The 26,619-nt window shown below is 38.4% G+C and overlaps 1 protein-coding gene across 1 annotated transcript in view; it reads left to right on the forward strand.

Moving 5' to 3' along the window:
• Positions 1-11,222, forward strand: part of LOC136859000 (lachesin-like) — a 1,149,967-nt gene extending 1,138,745 nt beyond the window's left edge. The window contains exon 8 of the mRNA XM_068225763.1: positions 11,044-11,222. Coding sequence (XP_068081864.1) covers positions 11,044-11,222 — 179 coding nt within the window. The remainder of the gene's footprint in view (positions 1-11,043) is intronic.
• The last annotated feature ends 15,397 nt before the right edge of the window (positions 11,223-26,619 follow it).

Genomic DNA, 26,619 nt, shown 5'->3' on the forward strand with positions numbered 1-26,619 from the left:
GGCACCGCCAAAATGAGGCGTACTAGGCAAAACGAGGAGTGAGGTAGTTTGCCACTGCTTTCCTCACTGGGCCAGAAAGTGATATTGCAGCACGAATAACCATATGTAAGTTGCTTTACGTCGCACCGACACAGATAGGTCTTATGGCGACGATGGGTCAGGAAAGAGCTAGGAATGGGAAGGAAACGGCCGTGGCCTTAATTAAGGTACAGCACCAGCATTTGCCTGGTGTGAAAATGGAAAACCACGGAAAACCATCTTCAAGGCTGCCGACAGTGGGGTTCGAACCCACTATCTCCCGAATACTGGATACTGGCCGCACTTAAGCGACTGCAGCTATCCAGCTCGGTAAAAATAAATTTATGAACAACACCTTTCATAACACTCAGACTCACTAGTCATGCTTTGAATGTCACTACTCAGCATCACCCCAGCAGTTTCCATATTAGCACAGCCATGGATGAGGTTGGGACTTGAGTGGAAGCTACAATTTGCTCCGGCCTGCACCATGAGATGGATGCAAAAGTACTGTATCCATCAAGAAATGACAGCAGGCATCCATGAGATAATGTGTAAACTGAATTTAACGAAAATCGGTATGAAGAGTCGGGGAATAAGAAACTACAATCTAGGCTATAAATTATTTTATTCACCCTGGATGAAATGGTAGTTTATGAGAAGGCGTCTAAAATGTAACTTTTAGTACCTTTGTTATTGCTCATCTCGAAACATACTACATAACAAAATTTTTAGAAAATACAATTTTCTATCATCTACGTTTTCTTCAGTTTTACCGTACCAACTATGATAACACCGAGCTTGATAGCTGCAGTCGCTTAAGTGCGGCCAGTATCCAGTATTCGGGAGATAGTGGGTTCGAGCCCCACTGTCGGCAGCCCTGAAGATGGTTTTCCGTGGTTTCCCATTTTCACACCAGGCAAATGCTGGGGCTGTACCTTAATTAAGGCCACGGCCGCTTCCTTCCCAGTCCTAGCCCTTTCCTGACCATCGTCGCCATAAGACCCATCTGTGTCGGTGCGACGTAAAGCCAATAACAAAAAAAAAAAAACTATGATAAGAGTGGTATTTCATAGCCGGAAGGAAATTAATCTCAAGGCCTACAATATCGAAAGTTCATAAAATTGATCAACAATAACATTACATTGATCACTCTTTGTTGTGATGTTCTTTGTCTCTTCTGCTGCCACTCATCTGCAATAGATGGGCTTGCTGCTGCGTACCGAGTATAACAGCCTGCCTGAATATTAGCGGAAAGTGGCTGGGGAGTTAAATATATATCTTCTTTAGCATGCCACTCCTCTGGTCCATACATTTTCTGATACTGCTGGTACGTAACACACTTGTTCATCATAGTATTCCAGCTGTTCGATCGCTACTCTGAGGTGCTGATTGGAATGTACAGTGTACAAAATTTACGGGATGAGAGCATAGATTGATAGCGCAGTACTGTTCGTTAAAAGTGAGAAAATGAGTGGTTTTTCATTTAATCGCAACATTCCTACTGACGTCATTGTAATGACCTGGCTTAATTTTAGATGGGAAAACCAGTCTCCCTGAGGTTCTAAAAAGGCAGGTGGAGAGGGAATGTCTGCCATTGTAATGAAAATATTCCAATATGATTGTGACTGATGGTAGTAGCCTACCATTACAATGAAAATCCCCCGACCCAATCTTCACATAAGGAAAGATGTATGGCGAATTCCCCGTCGCGTTTCTGGGGTAACGTTAAGAGCTATTCAACTCACAACGTATGCACTACCTAACGTAGAATTCCGTAGCGAAACACGGGTACATCAGCTAGTACAATAAATATTTTCTCATCTCTGCACGCATCATTCTGGAAGGACGTCTGCCCTTATCTGGATTTTAAACAAATATACTACAGGATCAATCTTGCTTTTCCTTACCACTTTCGTTAAACCTGCCGTTATAGTGTATTTACAGGCACAGGCAGTGCGAATTATAGCACTCAAGCATCGCCACACAAAATATTTACTCCAGCGTGGAGTGAAATTAAATTTTAAATTGATGGGAACATGTAAATGGAACGTGAGAGATTATCACTTTAGGACACTGGCAAAGCTATTAAAAGCAACATTAATGAATTGTAAAATAATATTGGAACACAATCACCACACCATGGGGATGAAATATCACTCTGAAGAGGAGGTATCTTGTGTTCTATCTGTTTGTTTTAGCAAATTTCGATTTTTTAAAATGTATTTATGATGCGCTAGAGCTAGTTTAAGTAAGGCTTAAGAGTGGTATATGGAGGTGTTCACGAAGATGTTACAGTAGTGTACGTGTCTTCTTATATTACAAGAATACTTTCAGCAGAGGGTGTTCTAAAAAGTCGTATCTTGGTGTAAAGAATCATCAAGATAGTGATGGTGATCGTCGTTTTAAGTGGAATTTCGACCATAAAACCGTTAACTCTTAATTGAAGTAAGAAGGGAAAAAAGGAAGGATGAAGGAATCGGTGCGTTGCGCCCGGGTGATAATGGGTTCGAACCTCATTTTCGACAGTCATGAAAATGTTTTTCCCTGTTGCCCCATTTTCACAGCAGGCAAATGCTGGGGTGTACCACAATTAAGACCAAAGCCGCTTTCTTTCCACTCCTAGCTCTTTCCTATCCCATCGTCGTCGTAACAGCTCTCTATACCGGTGTGACGTAAATTTAAAAAAATGGAATCGGAAAAATAATGGCAAGATCCATGAAGGTGTGCAAATAGAGAACTTCCTTGGGCTGACTAATCTGAAACAATCGAAATTGAAATAAAGCTGATCAGGGTAGGAAGGATGAGAAGGAGGAACCTGACAATAGGAAGTCAAAGCAATCACAGTCACAGACAGTGGCCACGTGGGTATCCAACTGGGTTGAGACTCATTGCATAGATCCCCATTTAGTTGTCTCTTTTTCCAAACAGGAGATAACGTAAATGTACTCTATGCCCTAACCAACAGGGGTGTATATTCCAGTTTGGTGTAAATACACATAGAGTACAGTATAAGGTAAGTACAGTACATTAAAACGAACATAAACACCCAGTCCCTGAGCTCGAATATTTAACAATACACATTTAAAATCCACAGTCCGGTCGAGAATCGAACACCAGAGGCCTCTGAACCGTAGACCAACACACTGACTATGCTGTACAAGCCAAGGAACCGGACACAATGGCTTCATACGAAGTTTAAAATATATAGCCTAGCTGAGGTGATGAACGCATGCTCAGTTCATCTGGAAGAAGGTGAATTCGATTTCTCATCAGGAATTTGAAACATTTAGAAATTAGATATACACTTACGAAAAGGCACACCCCACTGAATTCACTCAGCTTACATCAGATTAAAGTACTTGGTTAATTCCTCGAGGCAAAGGTGGCAGGGCATAGGGTTAATCTTTCTGTCTCATTTAGTAGTGAAATAACGAATTGTGGAAGGCTGTATCTTCCACACTCCCATGTTAGGTGGCCTGCTCTTCTTACAGTTTAAGTAAAATCACCTGTTTGGTATTAAATGGATTGTTGATACTCTCCAAGAAGAGATAATGTAATGATCAAGTAATCAAACAGAAAATGTTGTTTTCGTTAAAATTCCTTATTTTTTAATTTACCCACAGTAGACTTCTTGAGCACGGGAATAAATTATTTTACACGTTACATAGAAAACGTTTCAAGTGTTTCATCTTTCCACACACTGTGCAATCTCTCCCTCTCGAGCAGTTTCTAAACAAATCTCGAACTTCTGTGACTTCCGGATTACTTGAAAGAGGATTCTGGGCATGTTAGAACAGTTCGGTACTGGTTAGAATCCATTATTGTTCTCTTTAAAACACGCTCAATTCATGTTTTTGGCCATTCAGAACACTTTCGAATTGCTCCTCTAACAAATGTGTTGTACATAATAATTTATTTGGTGACTGCCCAATCGAATTGGTAGAAGGGTGATTGGTTTAGTAAGAAGAAAGCGCGTTCGACTCCTCATTAGAAATTCGAGAAAGTTGGAAGCGAGTCTGTAACATCTAGAGAGGCTCTTGACCTTAACGTACTGTACAACAGATGAATTCCTGGCGACAAATATAGCTTAAAGGGGATTAGCGTTAAGAAGTTCTGCATGATCTGTATATAGGTGGTTTTGATGTAATTTACCTTTATTTCTGCCATACGTATTATTAGGGTAGGGGGCCCTATATCTGGACGATTCAGATGTTTTTGGATATAGCACATGGCAGTGAATATTTCTACCACTGAAATGATAACAGTTTCTTTATTATATTATTTAATGATACTAGTGGGTTTAATAACTTTAGATTACATACACAAAAACAATATTTTAAAAATTAATTGCAAACATCCGATAATATGAACGGATGCTCTTAAATCCGGATATCGCTGAAACATAGTGTGCCATTTCCCGGACATCATATTTTTTCCAGTTACGACAATTTTGTTCCCCACTATTCAACTTAACACATGCACGGTGTTAAGTGCCTACGGTGCCTACATTACTATTTGCATATCATATTGTTTTACAACACATTTGCCGCGCTCGAAATCACGCTCTCGTGCTGTTCCCACACATACTTCGTGAAACCATATTTGGCACAGACCGCACTGAATCCATGATCCCATTCGTGCAGAAACGTCGCTGACATAGTCAATACCACAAAAGCCACATGAACGTGTATTGCTCTTATAATTAAAAAAAAAAAATTCAGGACGAGGTTGAGGTAGAGCCTCGTTTCCCCACTATCTGGGATACCGCTCTATAACCGAAGCTGATCAGCCCTGAAGGTCATATCAAGTCTGTCCTGTTAAAGGTGCTAAATTGACTGATAATGATAATGGTTCAGACTTCATGAACTCAATGCATACAGACTATGAGAAATAGCTTTAGAGAGTGCGTTTTCCCTGTAACTGTACCTTCCTCATTTCAGCTGGCATTCGAATAAGAAGCAAAGTGAGAGAAGTCGTATGTTTGCTGGGTAAGGAGTGTGAGAGGCAAGCATTGCTGCCACGCATTTGTCTATCTAAAGTCTCAAGGCCTGACTATAAACACCTTTTCCGTCCGTGATGTCTCTTGCGAATAGAGGTGGTGTTAAGTTTCAAAGTGGTAGTACAGTTGAGCCTTAGTTATACATTTACTATAATTACAAGTACTGCATAATAAATAGCTTAATAATGAACGTGGATCTGATTTTTCTGTCACAACTAATGTTTGTAATGAGTACAGTATCTCTTACTCTTGCCGTACACACAAGCTGCCGCGACTTCCCGTCAGACGCAGATAGAATCTTGTGTTTACTGTGTACTTTCTTCATCTCAGAATGTATACACAGCACTACTGTACTGATATGTGAATAAAAAGCCAGGCCTTCATCTTGGACACCCCTCTAAGTTGAACTGATAGTTTTAGAACCAAAGTAATCAAACGTAAAAGAGTAATAATATTTCATAATTATGTCATTATATATATTGGTGGTCTCATTAACCTGTACAGTTTATCAGTTTTGAATATATCATTGGTACGTATTGGTGTCTGGAGTTTGGAACAACTGGGCGTCCGAAAATAGGAACAAATCTGTCCATCATTCAAATTTCGCGCCATGATCACAAGTGCCGTAACCTATATATCATCACCCACTAACTGCCTGGTTAAACCTTTCATCTTCAATACTGTAGAATCTCTTACTCTCAGGTTGTACATTTTCACAGTTAAAGCGAAACGAAAGATAAAAGTAAAGATTGAGTCAAGGAAGAGTATAGGAAGCGCGTCTTTCCGTGTTTCTTTTGATATTGTCTGAAGCAAGAACCGAGCGTGCCATTCACTACCGTTTCACTATACTGCCAAGAGGGTGCTGTCATCTAGTTAACTGTTTCGAAAACACATCTGAGGCTTATTTCAAATGTAAACCACATAGTCTTTACGAGTGTCCGGAAATACGAGCTGATCGTGTACTGCCCCCCCCCCCAACCTTACCGTAATATTATTATTAATAATAATAATAAGTATACATAAATAAATTCGACAGACTTCATTGTCTATACATTTATTACTTTAGCAACATTATAATGTTTTGTGTATACTTAATACTAATCATCGGATGGTTTCAGTTACTCTTGGTATCTGTCTGTCTACAAGTTTGGGTTTCTAAAACTGGAACACAACTGAACGTAAGTCACTTAAATTCATTGTCTGGATTTTATCTCTTCTGGTTTGTTTTATATAATGCATCTGACTTCAGCGTTGTCGCATGCAGCAGTTCATAGGGAGATCAAAACTGTTATTCTACAATATCTCCGTTGATGTTGTGCCTTTCAAAATATGTTACGGAGCAAAAACTGAAGAAATTGCCATTTCCGATCTTTTATTTCAGATACATATTTATCGTACGGCTGATAAGAATGAATTTTGAACCCTTAATTTGTAATCATTCAGCATTAATACTTTACTTGACTCAGTCGGTGCCATCTATGAGTTAACGCTTGCATTCTCAAGGGTTCTACCAGTTCATTGTCACTAGCTGACATCATTATGGGGACAAATAAGATCTAACTACGTGAAATTAAAGGCTTGAATAACCTAAGGTATGATTTATTAAATAAAACAGAGAGAAGGAAGATAAAATAATCACACATGAATAACGATGACAAGACAAAGTTTGATAAATATTCAGAGTCGCGCGGCCTATTCCGATTAACAATGTTGCGTGAGGGGCCAAATTAATAGGAAAACCATCATTAATAAGCGAGATTATAAAGCAACAGAAACAACCTGGAAATCCTTCTGCTTAATTCAACGGGTGACCGTAGGTTGATCCATTTGATTCTGGAAAGTGTAGCTCCCGAGACTCTAGCTCTAGACTTTCATCTAAAGTTAAGGCCGCTCACTAACTCGATATCACGCAGGATACCAACAGTCACCTAAACCCTTAATCGAATCGGATTGATCCCCGGTTCTCCTGTCTATCGACTGTCATCACTAAAGAATTAAGTAATTAAGTTAACGAAGCTGATGGCCAGACGACAAATCAACATGAATTTATCGTAGGATTGAGCTGAAGATCATAAATAAAATGCTAATGCATCATCATGCTAAAAAAAGTGTTACATCATCAGAATATTAACTATTAAATTAAATGCTTAAGTACGTTTTCTCAACAACAAAATCTTAAATAAACCACAATTTATTTTAATCACTCTGAAGTGAAGCTTCCACAATCCACATTAACACCCATCCGGCACTTGGACTTAACTTGACAATCTATCATAAGTTTCCACCTGAATAAATTCATTTAATACAAAAGGTTATGTTGACCTGCATATTCAAAGCAGATAAAACCATCAAATCGGATGTTTCTTTCGAAAATTAATTTAAATGATAATAATTTAATAATTTAGGTTTGTTGTTTTGTTGGATGGATACTTCATGTGAACAGTCGCACTTGTCTGTAGCGTCCTGAAAAATAAATACATGTGTTTAACCACTATCATTACTATATTAATTGCTCCGTGCAATATTAAACTTTAAGCAAAATTATAAAAACTTTCCAATAGAAGTGAGGGTAAATGCCAAAGCACAGATATAAAACCTTAAGAATTATAACAAAGTTATCTAATCACAATTACAGTATATACACGTGCAACATCGAACTTTGATCCCCTTACATAGAGCAGTGGCCAACCAGTCACCCATCGCTTAAATCTGCATGCGGTATCGTCCCTGATGCTAAGCCACGGTGGTTCGCTACTGTCAGGAAGGACTCCCCAGCTGCACCTATAATTTGAACGTTCATGACCTCAACTGCCTTACGGGACCTACTCCCGTGAGATGATCCGACCACTCATCTATGTCTCCATCACTACCGATTTACAGTCACGACCCATAACTACCATCACCTACCATGGCAACAACAAAAACAGTAACTGAAAATGGATCAACTTCCTTGCACAAAAAATCTCTATAATGTTCTGTCACTGCATCGTATTTAAAATAACAATCTGAATGCGAAGTTAAGACGCTTTCATCATCCCCAAAGGGACAACAGAATAGCTGCACACGCTATTAAAAACTCTTATCATAAAAGTGTTAACTGCTTGTTACAGACCAGCCGAGATCTCTGTGTCCCGGTCTCCCTACTGGAAAAGTACCAAAACTGGCCACCTGTTGGATAAAACTGTCGACAGCATAGACTCGTATGACAAAAATATTATCTCACTACCTTAAACACTATGTTCGTTTGAGGAAGTTTAGCCTATTGAATAATCACTAAACATAGTGGTTAGACACATGAAAAATTAAAAGTAAAATAAATGTTATTCAAACAGATATTACTCATTAGTTGAATTCATTATCTTTTAATTAGCAAGTAGTTAAAGAATTCTAAAGCGATTCCCATGTTAGAAAAGGTCAAGGCTCAAATGAATCCTCTAGATTCAAAATCCTCTATATCCACTTCCAGAAATTGTTCAGGAAGTGACTTTTTCTTTGACAGGTTGTTATTGAAATGCTACTGAACAATTTGTGATATCTAAACATGCAAAGAGGATTCAGAAGCAATTATAAGTTACATAAAATAGAGATATTAATATGCAGTAAAATCAGTGTTAAATATGAACGTAGGGGGGGTTTTGAATCTCAAATACTAACATAGGGGATTTAGAAACTCATAATCATGAATACTACTGGATATGGAGCATTTTGAAACTAACTCACTTACTTCAGCTTTTATCACGAAAATTATGTTAAACAATATCAGATCACTGAATCACATTTTATACAACTGTTTTGCATTCTTGGCCTAGTAATCATGAATACAAACTTCTAAATCACAGTCAAGAATGTAACTATAAGAACTGTAATAATGCTTTAATCGCTAAACAATACTCACCTTTCTCGCTTTTCCCTAGACCTTTTCCAATTACCCATCTACCACAACCTTTTTCGCCCTCTTTCTAGAGTTGCTTTAGCAACAAGAAAAGTTTCGTCCCTCATTTTTCAATAAATGATGCCAAGGAAATGGACAACATATCGCTTTCTCCTTAATGCACTAGGAAGCCACCTACTATCGGAGTAACGCATATTGCCAACATACTGCTTTAGAATTCTCCTGTCCGAGGTAGAAAGAACGGACAATTTGTACTTTCTCCAGTGATTAGGCCTTTTACTTTAATCAAAATCCCTGTGAATAGGTTCATATTATCCTCTGACAATCATATTGTTTTGTCTTTCATTCGGGTCCATTAGTATACGGAAATCGCAAGAGTTGGCTGCATTGCTAGACAAGTGACGTCATTCTTATTCCTCAATTCATCTGGAATTTCTTATTGGTTGATACACATAGGGGCTTTTGAAAGTAACTGGTGGTGGATATAGAGGATTTTGAATTTAACAGCGATTTTCAAATAGCTCGTTCTATGTAACTTAACGAGTTCTGAAACTCAGAGGTTCACCAACCGATCGAACTCATCCTTGGAAATCTACTGCTATGCTTATCTCAATTTTTTAAATGGTCTTTAGGGGGGTTTGAATCTAGAGGGTTCAAATATACCCCGTGATAAACCATGTTGTTTTGAGACTAAGTCCCCAAACTGTATTTTGAATTATTTCAACTTCTACACCGGAGCCACCAAGGAAGACTCCCTCTTACCTCCTAGACTTCAAAACGTGTGTATCGTTGCATGATGGCGTGTCTAGGATGACAATCCTTATTATCCTGCCAGAACTCATGACGCAATTTTTCGAAAACTTTCTCAATGTCTTAGATTTTGCGTAAGTTACCTGAATCTTCTTCTTCTTCTTCTTCTTCTTCTTCCACTGCGTTTCTCACATCTGTTGGGCGGGGGGGAGTTGAGGGTGCGATTTTGCGTATATTACCTGAATCTGAATTTTCTACATCTTCCACCGCTTTTCCCACATCTGTCGAGGGTCGAGGGTGCGAACTGTGCCGCACATGAGGATTTGGCCCTGTTTTACAGCCGGATTCCCTTCCTGACTCCAACCCTGTATGGCGGGGTGGAGTATGTTACCTGAATAAGGTATCAAAATAGAGGAAAAATTATGCCCACTATATTATTGTTTCAGAATGACTGGCATATAAAACTTCAGTTCAACAATATTCAACGTCCACCACTTTAATATCCATGCACTTCGTAGTAGTGACACGTACCAATTTTTATCTCACAATATTCATTGTGCACGTTTAAGATTTATTAGCCACGAATTTTACAAAATTTAACTGGACCTTGGATGTCAATTTTGAAGTTTAAGTACGCCCCAAGGGCTCAAATATTCCTGGAAGTATTTTTAGACCGAGCCCGCTAACTCCGACGGAGTGACAAGTGTAGAGTTCAAAATTGGTGAAGACGACACTAAACTGCTGATTTTTTCACGTGGTGAGGAAAATGAAAGGACGCTCTACTTTTGAGCCTTAGATGACGGGCTCAATATATTTAAGGAAAATGGATATTTATTCCATTAATAAGGACGTGAGTTGTGTTGTAGGGAGCAAACTACTTCAAGGTCATCACATGAAGCAGGAGTTTATAGTGTCCAAAGTTATTCTTTGATATCTCAGGTCTATTGAAAAATTTACAATAATAGGAGCCTCCATGAACTGCAATTATCGTTTGCGGCAGGGAAGCGTGACCAGTCTTAAGGAAAATAATGAATAGGAAGAGCGTTGTCAGATACGCGGTATTGCTCGCTCAGCGATGTTATATAAACGTATTTATGTTAATTAATGCACATCCTGATTGAGATTTAACTAATTGTGGAAGACTGTTAATATTTTAAAACAGCAATGTCCTGGACACTTATTGCAAAAGGCATATTTTTTCTGTTGCAATTGGGTTCCTGAAATATGGCATTGTGGGTCATTACGTTAACAAGAAATGATACTGTGTCTTTGTTGATATTATTATTATTATTGTTATTATTATTATTATTATTATTATTATTATTATTATTATTATTATTATTATTATTATTATTATTATTATTATTATTATTATTTGCAGGTCTTGCAGAAGCAGCGCGGGGGCAGAGCTCTCGAGGGAAGGATGGTGTTCTGGATGATCGCACAGGGGCTGCAAACGGACGAAGTTCGCCTCCTTCAGCTCTCCTGTTGTTCACATCGGCTTGCTTACTCTTCATTGTTCGTCTCGTCACTGCGCAGACGACGGGTATCCTGAGGTGACCGACTTTGAGGAAAAGTAAACGTTGAAAAACAATGTGTATATGTGTCCAATCTGTTTATAAAACACACGTAAGGCAGTGAATGACTCAGTACTCGAATATGACAATTGTATTTGATCGCATATCAATGGTGCAAAATGTCCATTATGCAGAGCACCAAAGAGAAAACGTGGATAACGAGAAGAAATTTCTTCCTACTCGCAGTTTACAAGTTTAGATATGTGGATCTTCCTATAGGAAGGTATTGAAATCCTGATTAGTTTCAAATGATAATATGGTTATTTGAATAAAAGTGTGGTGCTAAAATTCACCAGCTTCCTAAGTGTGGTAAATGAAGAGGATGCTCCGAAGGTGTGGTTTGATGATTATTATGATGGATTTAAATAACGACATGGGTTCACTAAATTTGGTATTAAGAAGAATTTTTCAGGTTATCAATCTGATGACAAGTAAATTATATGATATGTACCTTCAAACACAGACACTGGCACTGTATTGCCTTTATACATTCAGAAATGTTAGTAAAATAATCAGAATAGGTCTAACATTGGTTACATGATTTTTAATGCCAAGTGAATAGCGGGCTACATTTCATATTAGTCGTTATATTGGCCATTAAGGAACGTGAAAATCTGTGCTCAAAATTGACGACTCATGAATATGGAAAGCAACTAAATTCCCATTTCTCTTTCTTTGAACTCTTGTCTTACTACAATAAAATATCCTGTAAGGTAAATATATTTTTGATGTAATATACATGTCTCTACTATGAAACATCGAAGAAAATGTAATATTATCGAAACATATGGATATATTATCGATGTTCAACATTTCTCTCCTGTAAATATCCAATGCTTCCCGCCGGAAAATTTTATGACTCGCCTTTATATTGTATTCAAGAGATATTTTATTTGTATAAGATCCTAGAACTTATGAAAACGTGAATTACCCTAATGATTACATAGGCTCTTTAGTAGTTTTGGGTTATTTCTAGACATAACATTTCTGTGTTATGTCAATATAATCTCCAATACCCTTCTTATTTTCTGCCACATATATTGATGTACTACACTGAACTCTCCCTAAAAATAATATGTAATTGTTTAAATAAATGAATACCTCTATAACCATCACATTTGAAAAGATCTTATCATCGTTACTAAAAGTCAATTTAATAAATGCCTTTTGCTTAGAACATCGAATAAGGCTTAACAGTATGAAATTCAATATATAGCTTGCCAATGAAAAATGTTTTGAAGATAGCAAGTCAGCTCATAATTTGGCCAAACTTTTACTTACTCAAGGATCTATCGTGGCATATATCATCATCTATCGTGGTATAAACGAGCATTTGAGCCAATTTTGTATAAACTATTTCCATAAAAAGCATGTGTACATTGGCGTAATTCTTAAGAAGGTAACGTTATTGCTTTGTTGTCAACCGACACTTAGTCCTAAATGCATGTATGTTCTCAATTATAGAACCTGTTGTCCATTTTGATTGAGAGGAGTGAATTATTCTGTTTGTTGGCTCAAACATCTGCCTTCTTTCATCCTTTATCATGTTACTTTTAGAGAAATACTTCACGCCCACATCAATATATTTAAATGTTAGTCTTGATGATGATGATGATGATGATGCTTGTTGTTTGAAGGGGCCTAACATTGAAGGTCATCGGCCCACGTAGGTCTTGAACCTTCCTCATTTCAAGTATGCTTTTCCAGAAATATGAATATAAATACCTCAATTGATAATCATCAATTTTCCACAAAATTGATTAATTTGTCCTGGGCATATAATTCATTACTGTAAGTTCCGGTAAATATTCACGGCAGTGTATAAACATGACCAAATTCAAGGAAGTATATTATACTACTCAACAAAAATTTGGACCACCTGGAGTTCTTGGTGTTTAGAATGCTGATGACCCCAGGGAATGTATGTGGTGCAAATACACACTTGATGTCAAGCATAACACGATTGATGTACAGAAAATGCAATGACAGGCGCAATACAAGCACTATTCTTTGGCAACGTGTATCCGCCTATCGAATATCGGAATCTGATTCTCCCCCTCAGTATGGTGTTACTCCCCCTGGTGAAGTGAAGCATGATCGGATCCGTCGTGGCATGCTGTCCACAGGGCAGTTGAGACAGTCCTGGTCGATTCTGTCTCACTCTTTGACAGTATCTCTCCGAAGACCGGCCAGGGTTAGAGATGGATTCGTCAGTCGTCGAACTGTCTGTTTCAGCATATCCCAGACATGTTCAATTGGATTCATGTCCGGAGACACCGCAAGTCAGTCCATCCAATGGGTGTTGGCCTCTCTGAGGAAGAGGTTCACTAGATTGGAGCGGTGCGGGCGCGCGTGGTCATCTTGCAGAACGAATCTCTCCGCCAACATGTTGTCGGTATGATCGAACAATTGGCCCGATGATTCTGTTCCAGTATTGTGTAACATTCATATTGTCCCCTATGACGATGAGTGGCGCTCCATGTCCATACATTATGCCGCCCAAAATATGACGGATCCATCTGTCTGATGGGCTTGTGGGATGGCGTACATGACTCGTCTGTCTTACCTCGTTCTCTCCAAACCCTCCGATGAATATCCAGCATCAGAGACATTCGGCACTCATCCGTGTAGATGACCCGCCACCATTCTTCCAGAGTCCAGTCCAAGTGCTCACTTTCCCACCTGTACCTGGCGTCACGGTGTTCGGGTGTACGTACAGATGTTCGCCAAGAAACTCTCGAATGTAGCTGGTCCCTGTAGAGACGATTTCTGATTGTCTGCGTAAACACAGCCCTACCAGTTGCATGCCGTAATGCAGTACGCAGTTGTGTTGCGCTATCTGCCGGTTTCTTGGGAGCCAGGATTGGCACGTAGAGGTCGTCAGCTCTGTTATTGACCGCGTACAAACACTGTGAGAACGATGTTCAACATTGTGTGTCACACACAACGTTGATATGGTGTATATAATCCAGGCCGGAAATTGCCCCCACAGAGAGGTCTTGCTGACGCAGTGCTACCATGAGCGTACGGTCAAAATCGGTAATGACTCATCGAGGCACGTTTGCAGATTTCACAGTACAAAATATAATGTGCTCTTGTTATGTTGTGTTCACCGGTTACAGTAACAGCGCCCTCTTCTGGGTTGTTCGGAGATTGCGTGCGTTACCACCACGTCCACTAACAGGTAGCGTTACACAACATTCGGATGTCGTTGATTTCCCGCGCATGTTCTATCAGGGACAGATCTGGGGACCTTGCTGGCCATGTGACTACCTCAACATCACGAAGACAGTCCATAAAGACACGTGCCGTATGTGGACGAGTATTGTCCCGTTGAAAATTGTACTACGATACTGTCGCATTGAGAGGTAACACATGAACAAGAAGGAGGTCCATGACTTAGCGTTAAGCAGTCAGAGTTCCCTCAATCACCACCGGCCGAGACCTGAAGTCATACGTGATGGTTCCCCACATCATGACGCCAGGAGTAACACCTTTGTGCCTCTTCAAAACATTGGAGAAAGGTACCTCTCCCCATGTTGCTTCCATACTCGCAGAAGATGGGCATCCTGGGTAGCGTAAAACCACGATTCATCGCTGAACACAATGCGATGCCATTCATCAATAGTCCATGCTTCCAGGTCATGGCACCACTTCAAACGTAGCCGTTTGTGTTGTGGTGATAACGGCAGCCCACGCATCGGAGGTTAATTCCCTAGTGCGACTGCTGCTAGTCTCCGACCAATGGTGCAGGATTACACAGAATGTTGCATGGAGTCCATTGCTTGTTCTGGTATGGCAGGTGTGGATGTGCTCCAAGCACAATACGGCGATCCTCCCTTATGGTGGTCAGATGGGGTATCTATGGTATAAATATCCGAGATGCGATAAATGTTTTAGGACCAAAAATGTAGACCACTAAAGATGTCGTTTGATGCCGCAACCGCATTGCCGATACGAGGCACTGCTCCGCCACAGTAAATTTCTAAATGAAGGTCTGCACTTATAAACGTGTACATCTCCAATGCATACGTTGTATAGGTCTGTATAAAATGCAATGGCTTACGGACTGACATTAATGTTTACCCACTTCGGCTTGTGCTACAAACTTGAAATTTGGCAATTTGATAGCTTTTATCCTGGAATATACGGAAAAATTCCAAAACGTTCACACTTTTAATTTTTACTCCTCTGTCCCCAAGCAAAATGGCGGACGCTGTGTTGCAGTGCCATAGAAAATTAAAATTTGCCAAAATTCTAGCTTTTAGCCTGTAACAGACGGAGAATTTGCAAAATGTTGTAATATTTAAAATTTTACCCCCTAAAATATCGAAATATTAAGCCAAGTTTAACGACGGTGCAGACTTTCGTTTCGAAATATTTTATGGCTAAATGGTAATTGCTATCAATGAATGGAATGCACTTTCTCGTTCTACAATGATAATACCTACAACTTTGGTCCTATGTCTTTTTGTCATATCTCGACCCCTTCTACCTCACTCTGAGCTTCATTTTCCCGCTTGGGTCAATTTTGTTCATTTTCGATATATTACTTTACTGATTCACACGCTCATATGATAGATAGATGCACGAAATTCAGCAGGCTCCTTGGCACAATCATTGGTCATACGTAGACCGACTTTCATTATTCTAGCTGGGAAAATGGAACGAATATGTGTAAACACTACTTAAAATTCAGCCTAATCTATGATCCTTCAGCAATCTAAGGTGCAGCCGATGAAGATACGACAAAACGTCAAAGAACCAAAATAGTAGATCGCTTCATCATCGATACGTCTGCAAAGTTTGAAGACTATAGCTGTCTACTAAGTTGGCAGAATAATTTTTTAACTTGTGAAATGCATACGAAATTTGACGCGGATCGAAATCTTCACCTATTTGTATGGTATGATTAGCCGAGATACGACAAAATGCCTTAAGTCAAAAATGTAGGTGACTAAGGGAGTTGCCATATGGCGCAGTACATTTCTCGATACGACGCACCGTTTGGCCGTAATAAATTTCCAAACGAAGTTCTGCACTATTTGGCTTGCACATTCCCTGGCTCTATCTTATATATACTCACTTACAGACATCAATGTTTACCCACTTCCAGATGATCTAGGAACTTGAAATTCGGCAATCTCATAGATATAAGGCTTTAACCCAATGAAACATTCCAAAAAGTTCAAATTTGTATACTGATCCCGCCCAAAAAAATGGCGGGCTCAAATTTTGTTTGTGCTAGAAAATTGAAATTTGGCAACCGACGGAAAAAAATTATAGAAATTTCCAATGTTTAACTTTATACCCCACAAAAATATCTAGATATTGATGCAACTTTCATGCCGGTACAGATCGTAATTCCTGTAATTCCTGTAATTCCTATAAAAATGGACAGGACTTTTTATCCCTGGAATGAAGAGATCTACAATTTTGCTCCTATGACTTTTGTCGTATCTCTACTCCTTCTACCTTAGATCGAACTTCATTTTCCAATTTGGGTCTATTTTGTTTCTTTTCCATATATTATTTCACTGCTTGAAATACTTATACGACAGGTAGTATCACGAACATCAGGCCCCTTGCCACGTCCATTGGTCATACACAAAACCGACTTTCATCTCTCCCGCCGCCATGTAACTATGGGAAAATGGAAGGGAAATGTGGAAACACTACTTAAATTTCAGCCTTACCTATTTTTCTAAAGCAGTCTAAGCTGAAGCGGACGGTGATACGATAAAACGTCAAAGAACCAAAATTAGAAATCGTTCCGTAGTCGATTCTCCTGCCCAGTTTCAAGACTGTGGCTGCCTGATATGTTGGCAAAATTATTTCTCAGCTTGTAAAAAAGTACGTAATTTGGCCTAAATAGAAATAACCTCTATCTATGCCATGAATAGCAGAGATATGAGAAAATGTCATAGGAAGCTACTAAATGCGCCGTCTGATGCCGCAATCCTTTTGTCGATACGACCAACCGTTCCGCCAGAGTAAATTTCCAAATGGAGGTCTGCACTTATAAACATGCACAGCTCCAGCGCTTATCTACTGTATATCATATAAAACCGTACGGCAGACTGACTGACATTAAAGATTGACCACTTCCAGGTAGAAAGTTGTAATTTGTCAATGTGATATCTATTAAGCTGTAACCAATGGAATGATTCGAAAAGATCATTTTTTTAATACTTTTACTTAACTTCCCCCAAACTAAATGGTGGGCGATATTTTGCCGTGCGCCAGATAATTAAAATTTGGCACAGTCATAGCTCTTGGCCTGCAACCGACGAAGGAATTCAAATAAGTTCCAATGTTTAACTTTATACCTCCAAACGTTTCGAAAACTGGAGGCAATTTTTATGACGATGCAGACCATCGTTTCGGGCTTTTGTGGCTAAACGGTAAGTCGTATCGCAATTAGACAAGATATACGGAACCCATCGTGAAAAGATCTAAAACTTTGGTCCCGTGACTTATAGTTTATCATGATCACTTATGCCTTAGGTTGAGCTGCTCCTTCAGATTTTACGTCAATTTTGTACATTTTCCATAATTAATTCTACTGTTTTTCACACTCATATGGCCGATAGAATCATGAAATTTGCCAGGCTCGTTGGAACGTCCGTGGGTCATATGTGAGGAGAATGCCTGATTCCAGCACCGTGTAAGATTGGAAAAACGAAAGGAATATGTTGACACTGTACTCCTAATCTAAGATTCTAAACCAATCTACGGTGTACCCTATACCAGATACGACAAAACATCACAGAATGAAAATATAGTTTTCAATCGCGACGCACCTACCAAGCTTCAAGACTACAGCTGCCCATTAAGTTAGGAAAATAATATTGTGAGAATCGTACGTAATTTGCACCAGGTTGAAACGTTTACCTTTATCTTTGCTATAAATCGTGAATAAACTGTACGAGAAAATATTATAGGACTAAACATGTACGCGAATATGAGGGCCGTCTGGTGGTGCAGTCCGTTTTTCGCTGAGATTAATGTACTTTACACAGTTTTCGGTGTCGCTGGGCTGATTGTTGACAGTCCCAGTGACAGTTGGAATCGTGTACATTATATCTAAAATGCGACGAGTAAATACATTACATTGTAACTTATTTTTATTATAGTTTGAAAGGATCTACTGCTTTCCAGGCAATCTGAGCTGCCAGAAGGAAATATTTTAAGGTAAATCAAAATAATTTCAAGCTATAATTACACTAATAACAATATTTCTAAATTTACAAATTTACAAGAGTGTTCATAAACAATTAAGCAACGTCGCAATTAAGAGAACTTAAAAATAAAACACTTGAAACAGGTAATACAAATCCTAAAAATAAAAAGTGTGAAAGAGGAAATTGACAAAATTGTAGATGTACGTGTGTACAGTATCTTCGAGAATAGCTGTCAACCAAACTTCGTACAAATACCAATGACTCTCTCGAAAAGGTACTGGAGGAGTAAAACACCTAAACAAACCTAGGGGAGGGAATGACGTACAAGAATAATCGAAAACGACCAACTTTCCGTGGTCATTGAGTGTGATGTGGCACTCGGGATACCGTTTAAATACCAGTTCAGCTTCGTAGGCATGGCGAAAATGGTGATGAAGAAAATGTCCAAACTCATCGAAATTAGTTTGATTAACGAGAAACAAAATAATCTATACGACTTAAACACATAACAATAACTTCTAAACTACAAAATAGTTCTTAATCGTTTAACGATACAGTAACGAAATCTACGAAATTCCCTTCACACATCATTAACAGGTAATAAAATACCTAAAAGTAAACAATCAAAAAAATGTCCGGGCAGCGCCGGGTATTATAGCTGGTTTTTTTGTAGGACACAGTTTTATATGCTGGGGAGGTAAACACAATAAGTCGGAATTTACAAATGCTGTGTTTGACAGTGGACTGAAAGAAGAGATTCACGTTTAGGACACTGTTTCATGTAGTGACACTTCCTCTCTCTGACGTGTATCCAACTTCATGACCCAGCTGTAAAGCTATGACCATCAAATCTCCACAGACAGTTGTATATTTTATTACCTGGATTCTTTTTAACATAATATTCATGTCTCTTCCACATCAGTGGCATGCGGCATAGGTATTCATTGTCATTATGCACAAGTACTACCTTCAAAGTGGTGGTGGTAGTCATTATTGTTTTGAGAGGAAGTAGAACTAGGCAACCATCCTCTATTAACACTAATCTGAAAGAAATAATTGAAGTTTTCGATTCCTTGGCTGAATGGTCTGGGCTGAGGCCTTCGGTTCAGAGGGTCCCGGATTCCATTCCCGGCTGGGTCGGGAATATTAATTCTTCTCGGTTCGGAACTGCGTGTTTGTCTTTGCCCTCTCCATATTCCAACAACACACCACACTACCAACCACCACAGAAATACGCAATAGTGATTATATCCATCTATATGGTTGGTGTCAGGAAGGGCTTCCGTCCGCAAAACAGGACCAAATTCACATCAGATAGAGTTCGAACCCGTGACCCCACAAGCGATAGAAGACGAAGAATAAATAATTGAAGGGTTCCGACACTTTGTAAAAGGAAGGTATCGGCCAAAGAACAACAAGGACTATGAAGGGCATGAAACTAGAAGACAACCTAGGCCTCGTAACCAGATACCATCGGGGTCGGAAAAGAACAAAAGTCGACCAAAGAAGTTTGGAGAGAGATGAAAGTGAGGAGTCTGGCGCAAGTAAGTGAAAGCAGTGACAGAACTCTACTAAGAGCACCGTGTTCGCCAGCCCACGCTCCCAAGTTAAGAGTCTTTGGTGTCTCTTTTAGTCACCTCTTACAACATTCATATAAGCTTCAACTGAACTGTTCTGCGAAATTGTTTTCTGATAGTCTGTCTCCTTATTACACCACTAGGTGTCCGTTTGAACACTAGCAGTATGCGGGAAAATCTACGGTTAGATGTTTGTATTCACACCGCAGTTCTAAATTTGTAAACGTAATATCTACGACACCTTGAAATTCCTTCTCTAGGTGCCTAAAGTTCGCATTCAGTGAGGTATCTTACTTATTTCCATGCACTATCAAATCTCAAAATATGCACAATAAGCTGAAAAATATGCACTATCAAAATTCAGTTCAACATGGCTGCATTTTCAATTCTTAATGAAACATTGTATAACAAATAAGTACTCCTAATTGTAATCGAAATCGACTTTCAACCTATTAGGTCGTGTTATACGTTCATAGTACTTGCTGAAGAGACGTTAAGTACAAAGCAGAAATTGTCAACCGAACACCAGTAGGATCCGAACCCACAACATCCCGAATTTTGTCTTTATTTAAGCTCATCCGGTTACTTGTCAGCAAATTGTTAAGCACAAAAAAGTGACAGCTCCAAGCATTGTGCAAGATTTGTAAGTATTTTTGATAAGTCTTTTTGACAAAAGTGAGTCAAATTGCAGGTATTTTGCATTTCCTCGACAATACTTCATTTATAAGTTTGACAAATTCAAAATCAGGATTTGAACGGCTCACTTTGCTCAGCTTATCCCTAGCTGCCGCATATACTTCTCCGTGCGTTGATTGCAGACACATTTGAATGTCTTCAATAACTGATAACGAATGCCTGCTGCGATAACAAAGACGCGTGACGAGTGAGAATCCCGGAGAGAAAATTCCAGGATAACAACGAAAGAAAGCTCAGTGCAAAACCAAGGTTTGTAAGCTGCTATCTCAGTAACGCGGCGTCACAGACGTGCGATACAAAAATTTTGTTTTATTTGTCTAGCATATACGAAAAAATGAGCCATCATTTAGTGATACACAATTTACGGTTCAATTTATAGTCATTTATAGCAATTTGTAACTGGGACACATTATTCCTAAGAATTACAGAGATTGACGAGGGGCCTTCCGGCGTAAGTCAATGTTTACTCAAGCAACAGGTAAAGTGCTTGGCTAGTTGGATTATAGGATCACTGTCGTATGTACTAACTTTGGATGTCAGGTAGAGTGCCAGTAATACGTTCTCTCTCCCTATCTTCGTCTCTCAATAATAGACATACTGTATAACGTGGAAAAACGGTCCCAAATTCTACAAACTAACATTCATAAAAGGCACTATGATGCAAGTTAACATTATGTACGAGGCAAAGTCAGAAGAAGAGTCATATTATGCAATATAAACATCCAAATATTCACTTAATCGAATTTTCTCCTAAAAAGGCCAAAACATGCTAACATGCAGGGGAAACGAACGGTTATTTGGAATCGTTAAGTCATAAAACGAATATCTGCAAACTTAGTGAAGTGTAACCGAATTACTTCAAAACAAGCATTTACGTGGAAATCCAGGCTCTACTTATAAGTATATTCAGAAATTATAATTTATACGTGGCAGGAATATGCTTCGTCATACCAAAGTATATGATGTAACTTGCAGGATAAATGAAACTTTTCCATTTAATAATACGAAATGCACTTTAATTACCGGTATATTGCCCGATAAGGGAAATATGACATTGTTAAACTATGCCAAGACTTGGGTTAGAATAATTTATAAAACAAAATCAAAATCAGATCGCAATATAAAAATTCGGTCTGAAATTAGAAATCGAAGAACTAAAAGCGTCCGTAGAATTTCATAACAAAGCAAGGAAAACACTCGTTGATATTATAAAATGTGGTATTTTCATTTCTGACAGGTGGAGTTATTTGATCGATTGCAGTGGCCTCCATACACTGACCAGAAATATAGACAAAATATTCATGTTGGAAACTGAAAAGTGTTCCTTATTTCAATAACACGTCATTGGGTGTAGAAGCTCGGTTTCATTAAGCCAAATGGATTATAACGGTGCGGGAAGATCGCCAGAGTACGGCCGACGGCCAAGCCGGGTTGGTCAATCAGTTAAGAGAGAAGGGAGAGAGAGAGAGAAGTGGCTAACTAACCAACAGCAACAGTTGAACCTTGACAGCGTTATTGAAAGTACTTTGCTAGATATCTTCTATTTATGAAAATGGTATCCAGAAATGGGAAGAAAATAACAGAAAAAACATTTTCTTCCAAATTATGTCTAAGGAATGAATCAGTAATACAATATAAATGATATGCACCTTCAGATTAGATACTGCCTGGAAGGAAGATGCAGCAACTTCATAGTTTATCTTAATATTGGAAGGTGTGATAAAATAGGCTACTCTCCTGCTTGAGTGAGGGTTAAGAGTTCCTGGCACAATGGAGTACCTTCTCGTTGGAAAGACTCACGAGACTCGCAAATTTAATACCGTTTAGAAGAGAATAATGTCGTCTAATAAAGGTCTGATTTGAAGGAGTGAGACTGTGCAAGTAAACGGAGGAAAAGCCAGACTAATCTGGGGTTCTGTGAACTCAATACTCTACCGAAAATTAATAGATCCTGGGACGTGGAAAATACTCATGATTTACATCTCACTGCACCAGAATCATAAAAATAATATACATGAGCAAAAATGTGGAATTGTTGAAGGATAATCCAGAGAAACACACTCATGGAAAGTTAAAGAATATAATACAATAATAATGAACAGGAATTATTTTATGGAATATAGGTGGTGTTATTATTTTTCTCCTTAATTACTTCCCCTGCGTTGTCTAGTACATTCTTGCTAGTCTCGCAAGGAACCAGGATGAAAAACAGTGTATTTTCATCGCGTCACCTGGTGCTCCTAAACTGTAAGTGAACAATTTAAAGGACTATTGATAGACGAGGAAATGTGACAGGTAGTGGAAAGTAAGATTCATATACGAAACAAACGGAAAGTTTGAACGAGACACTGCGGTTCTTCTGTTGCTGCCGACTTCTCTATACCACTCAATTTCTGAACCACTAACTGTAGTTGTAAATTCTTCGATTAATTTTCTTAAAAATGTATTTAATTGTTAAATATAAGGATTATACTCCATATCTTCATCATATTCTTCATTCAGATTTCTAACCAAATATACTATAAATTTATTCACTGGCTGATTCGTGAAGTCTTGATATCCTTTAGCACGAAACAAAATATTACGTTATCCGATCTGATGTTACATACTAGATGCACAACAAATGATAGTCGTGCTTAAAGTTGACCACCATGCTCATGGAAATGAATTGTACTCTGCATATCAGATCTTGATTTGAGTTTTATTACAGTAGAAAAACTTTGAACTCCTGTATAAACTGAAATTCGAGTTTTGCTATTTGAAATTGGACTACACTGCTTTTCTCAGGAATGGGGCAAAGAAATCAAATGTAAGAAATAATAAATGATTATTTATTTACTGTAGTCATTATCGTATTCAGATTGTGATGGTGATTATTATTTTAAGAGAAGGTACAACTAGGCAGCCGTCCTCTATTAACATTAATAAGGGAAAAATTAGAAGAGGACCGACACTTCGAAAAATGAAGTTATCAGCCAAAGAAAGATGGAGATTTATGTGAATTACGCTCCCTTTTTCCGGTATACCATTCAAAGGAAGGGTCGTTTTCCCAATTGCGTGTTTCTGTGGTCGTTTGAAATGCAATGTATGTGAAGATATGTATTAAAATAAACAAAGAAAGGAACCAGCCTCCCGAGGGGGAAGAATGAGCTGTATGCGATTAAGTTTCCCGGCCCAGACAGGAATCGGCCCCGGAGCTCTCTGAACAGAAGTAAGCTGGCAATTCAGTCAAGGAGCTGGACTCTATCAGTGACTGAATATCCGAGATAAATTGTTGCTGAAAATTTCTTCCTTGTAGTTTAACACAAGAGTCGTTAACCTTCCTCAGCACGCGCCTCGAATCGGAAGATGGTTGCACGCGTGCGGGACTGGGGAGCGCGTTCTTCTTGTAACAACTACGAAATGACATTTCGGGATTTATTTAGATTTTATTATTATTAACAAATTGTTTGACAAACAATTATTGTAAAAAAAACTAAATTATAAAGAAATTAATTGTTTGATTTATAAAAATTCAGGTAGTCTTGACTTTGGACAGAATTCATGTAGACCATTATTTAAGTTAAATTACATTTGAACCTATTCTGAATGGCTGTAAACAGCAATAAATCTTCAACTATATGCAGATGATTCATAATTACTTTCACAAATTTTCTGTATGCAAAACAATTCTGTAGAATACAATGTACAACAGCATGTGATCGGAATATAGGACCGCAAGTCAAATTCTAGGCTGACATGTTCAGTCGATCGTTTCATGAACCACACTGACTGATGTGTAAGGTAATCCGGAAGTATCCTTGACGTGCCAGCATTGTTATCGAAGTTACAAGCAGATGCTGACTCACAGATCGCGTGCGCGTGATTGAAGGTTAAATGAACAATATTTTCTTTATGAAGTAATGAATACAGATGCTCTGCTGTAATATAAGCACAGAGAAATGCATTACGTAACTAGACTTAATTTAATGCTAACACATTTTTCCGCATTTATACCACCTGTATAACGGTATATTTAGCAGATCTCTACGGCTGTTCCAATCCACGTGCACAATCATAGAAACAATTTTTAATCAATTAATATCGTTCTTAAACTATGTCAATTCTTAATGATAAAATTTGTACTGAATTCATCATTTCCTTAGTCCATATAATTATTAGTAACAAATGGTTCGTTCAGATGTGGACAAGTCGTGTATTAGCTATTTGAAAATTATATTACATTGAACATTTAAACCTATATGGCAGTTATGTATGCCAAAAATAGGTTTAATCCTTATACATTCTGAATTATTTGTATTTTTTTCATTTTACGATATCAAGGTCAATATCTGTGACAGAGATATTCAATACGCAATACGCGATGACAGAGTACACGATTTTTAATTTTACAGTTTATTTTGTTCAGACGTTATGTTGTATTGTAACTCAGTATTAGAAAGCTAAGTTTAAGGGACATGTATTTTGACATGCCAATGCCTCTAGAATCAGGATACATACCTAGGTACATTCGAAGCTCAATATAACAAAATAATGTGCACACATTGGGACTTACAGCTGAGAAATTAATTTTCCGGTCCATATGGTTGAGGTACCGCTTGACTGGAAATGTGGGACATGAGAGTCAATTTGACATCCGATGGGCGTCAGATAAATACGTGGGGGAGTGAGGTAGCTTGAAAGAAGTGACAATTTTTAACTAATAATTTAATCTGCGAATCACAACTCCGTAACTAAAAGACATAAGAAGGTGGTTATGATGTCCAATGATACACCATTTGCGCCTTATATTCACTTAAAATGGTTCTAATCTCAAGATAATAACATGGCTAGGGAGGGTCCCGAAATTTGAGGTTGGAATATTTTTGAAAATTGAACAATCTGACCACTAAATATCGACTCTGATCCTTCATATACACGTAGATATTGTTAGATATCTTCAAGCAAGAGATGATGGTACCACAACAGCTTTCATGTGACCCATAATGACAAATTTATGCTGGGGTAAAAGAAATTAAATGTGAGAATGTTTAAATTCACTTCACACCCAACTTCTGAAAGTACATTCCGACCATGATGTTAATATTATTGAATAGAGACTCTTGCACGATATATAACGGTATCACTTCGGAAGTCTTAGGAAAAATAGGACAGACGTTACATGGTGTGCGCCATATCAATATTATTACCAAACAGTTCGTAACATTACCGTGCCTGGTATTATTGGAAACAGGAATTGGAATAGCATTGAGCTGTGTCATCGGAACTATTCTCTGACTTAAACTTCAAACATTATGATCGAACGGAATCATATGGCTTAAAAGAGTGCGTGCACCGAATGGTACATAATGATATGGTGTGATAAGAGGTGCACATGCTCGGGCTACATAATTAACCATAAATGTTACTAGGCAACCAGCCACATACCATACCGCTCCACAGATGGGCGCTTGACAATCCCTCCACCTTTCACTACAAGGTTTCTTTTCTCTTTCTTTTCAGTCGAATTAATTATACTTCCCAGACATTTTGCAAACGTCACTAGAATGATATATATAATGTACTCTCAAATGAAAAAATATATGCATTTCTAAATTGTATCTCCTTTTATTGTTAGCACATTGAGCCCTTAAATTACTCAGAAGTATGTAGATAAAGAGGATTTATTTCATGAGCACTAAAGACTAGCACTAATTTATGTTGTGAAATTGTATGGCAGTGGCAGACTTCTTTATCTCTTAGGATCACATCAAAGTAAAGCTTTATATCCATAAGAATACGTCAAAATTTCCTTTCATTGTCACTCTGGGAGAAAGTATTAAAGAAATATTATGTTTGAGCATCGGAAAAATGTATCTAAGTACCCTTCTGTTTTCTGATTGGAACTTTTACTCATATGTTATTTGGTGTGTTGTTCACATCC

The sequence above is a fragment of the Anabrus simplex genome, chromosome 1 (assembly GCF_040414725.1).
Source record: "Anabrus simplex isolate iqAnaSimp1 chromosome 1, ASM4041472v1, whole genome shotgun sequence".
NCBI lineage: Eukaryota > Metazoa > Arthropoda > Insecta > Orthoptera > Tettigoniidae > Anabrus > Anabrus simplex.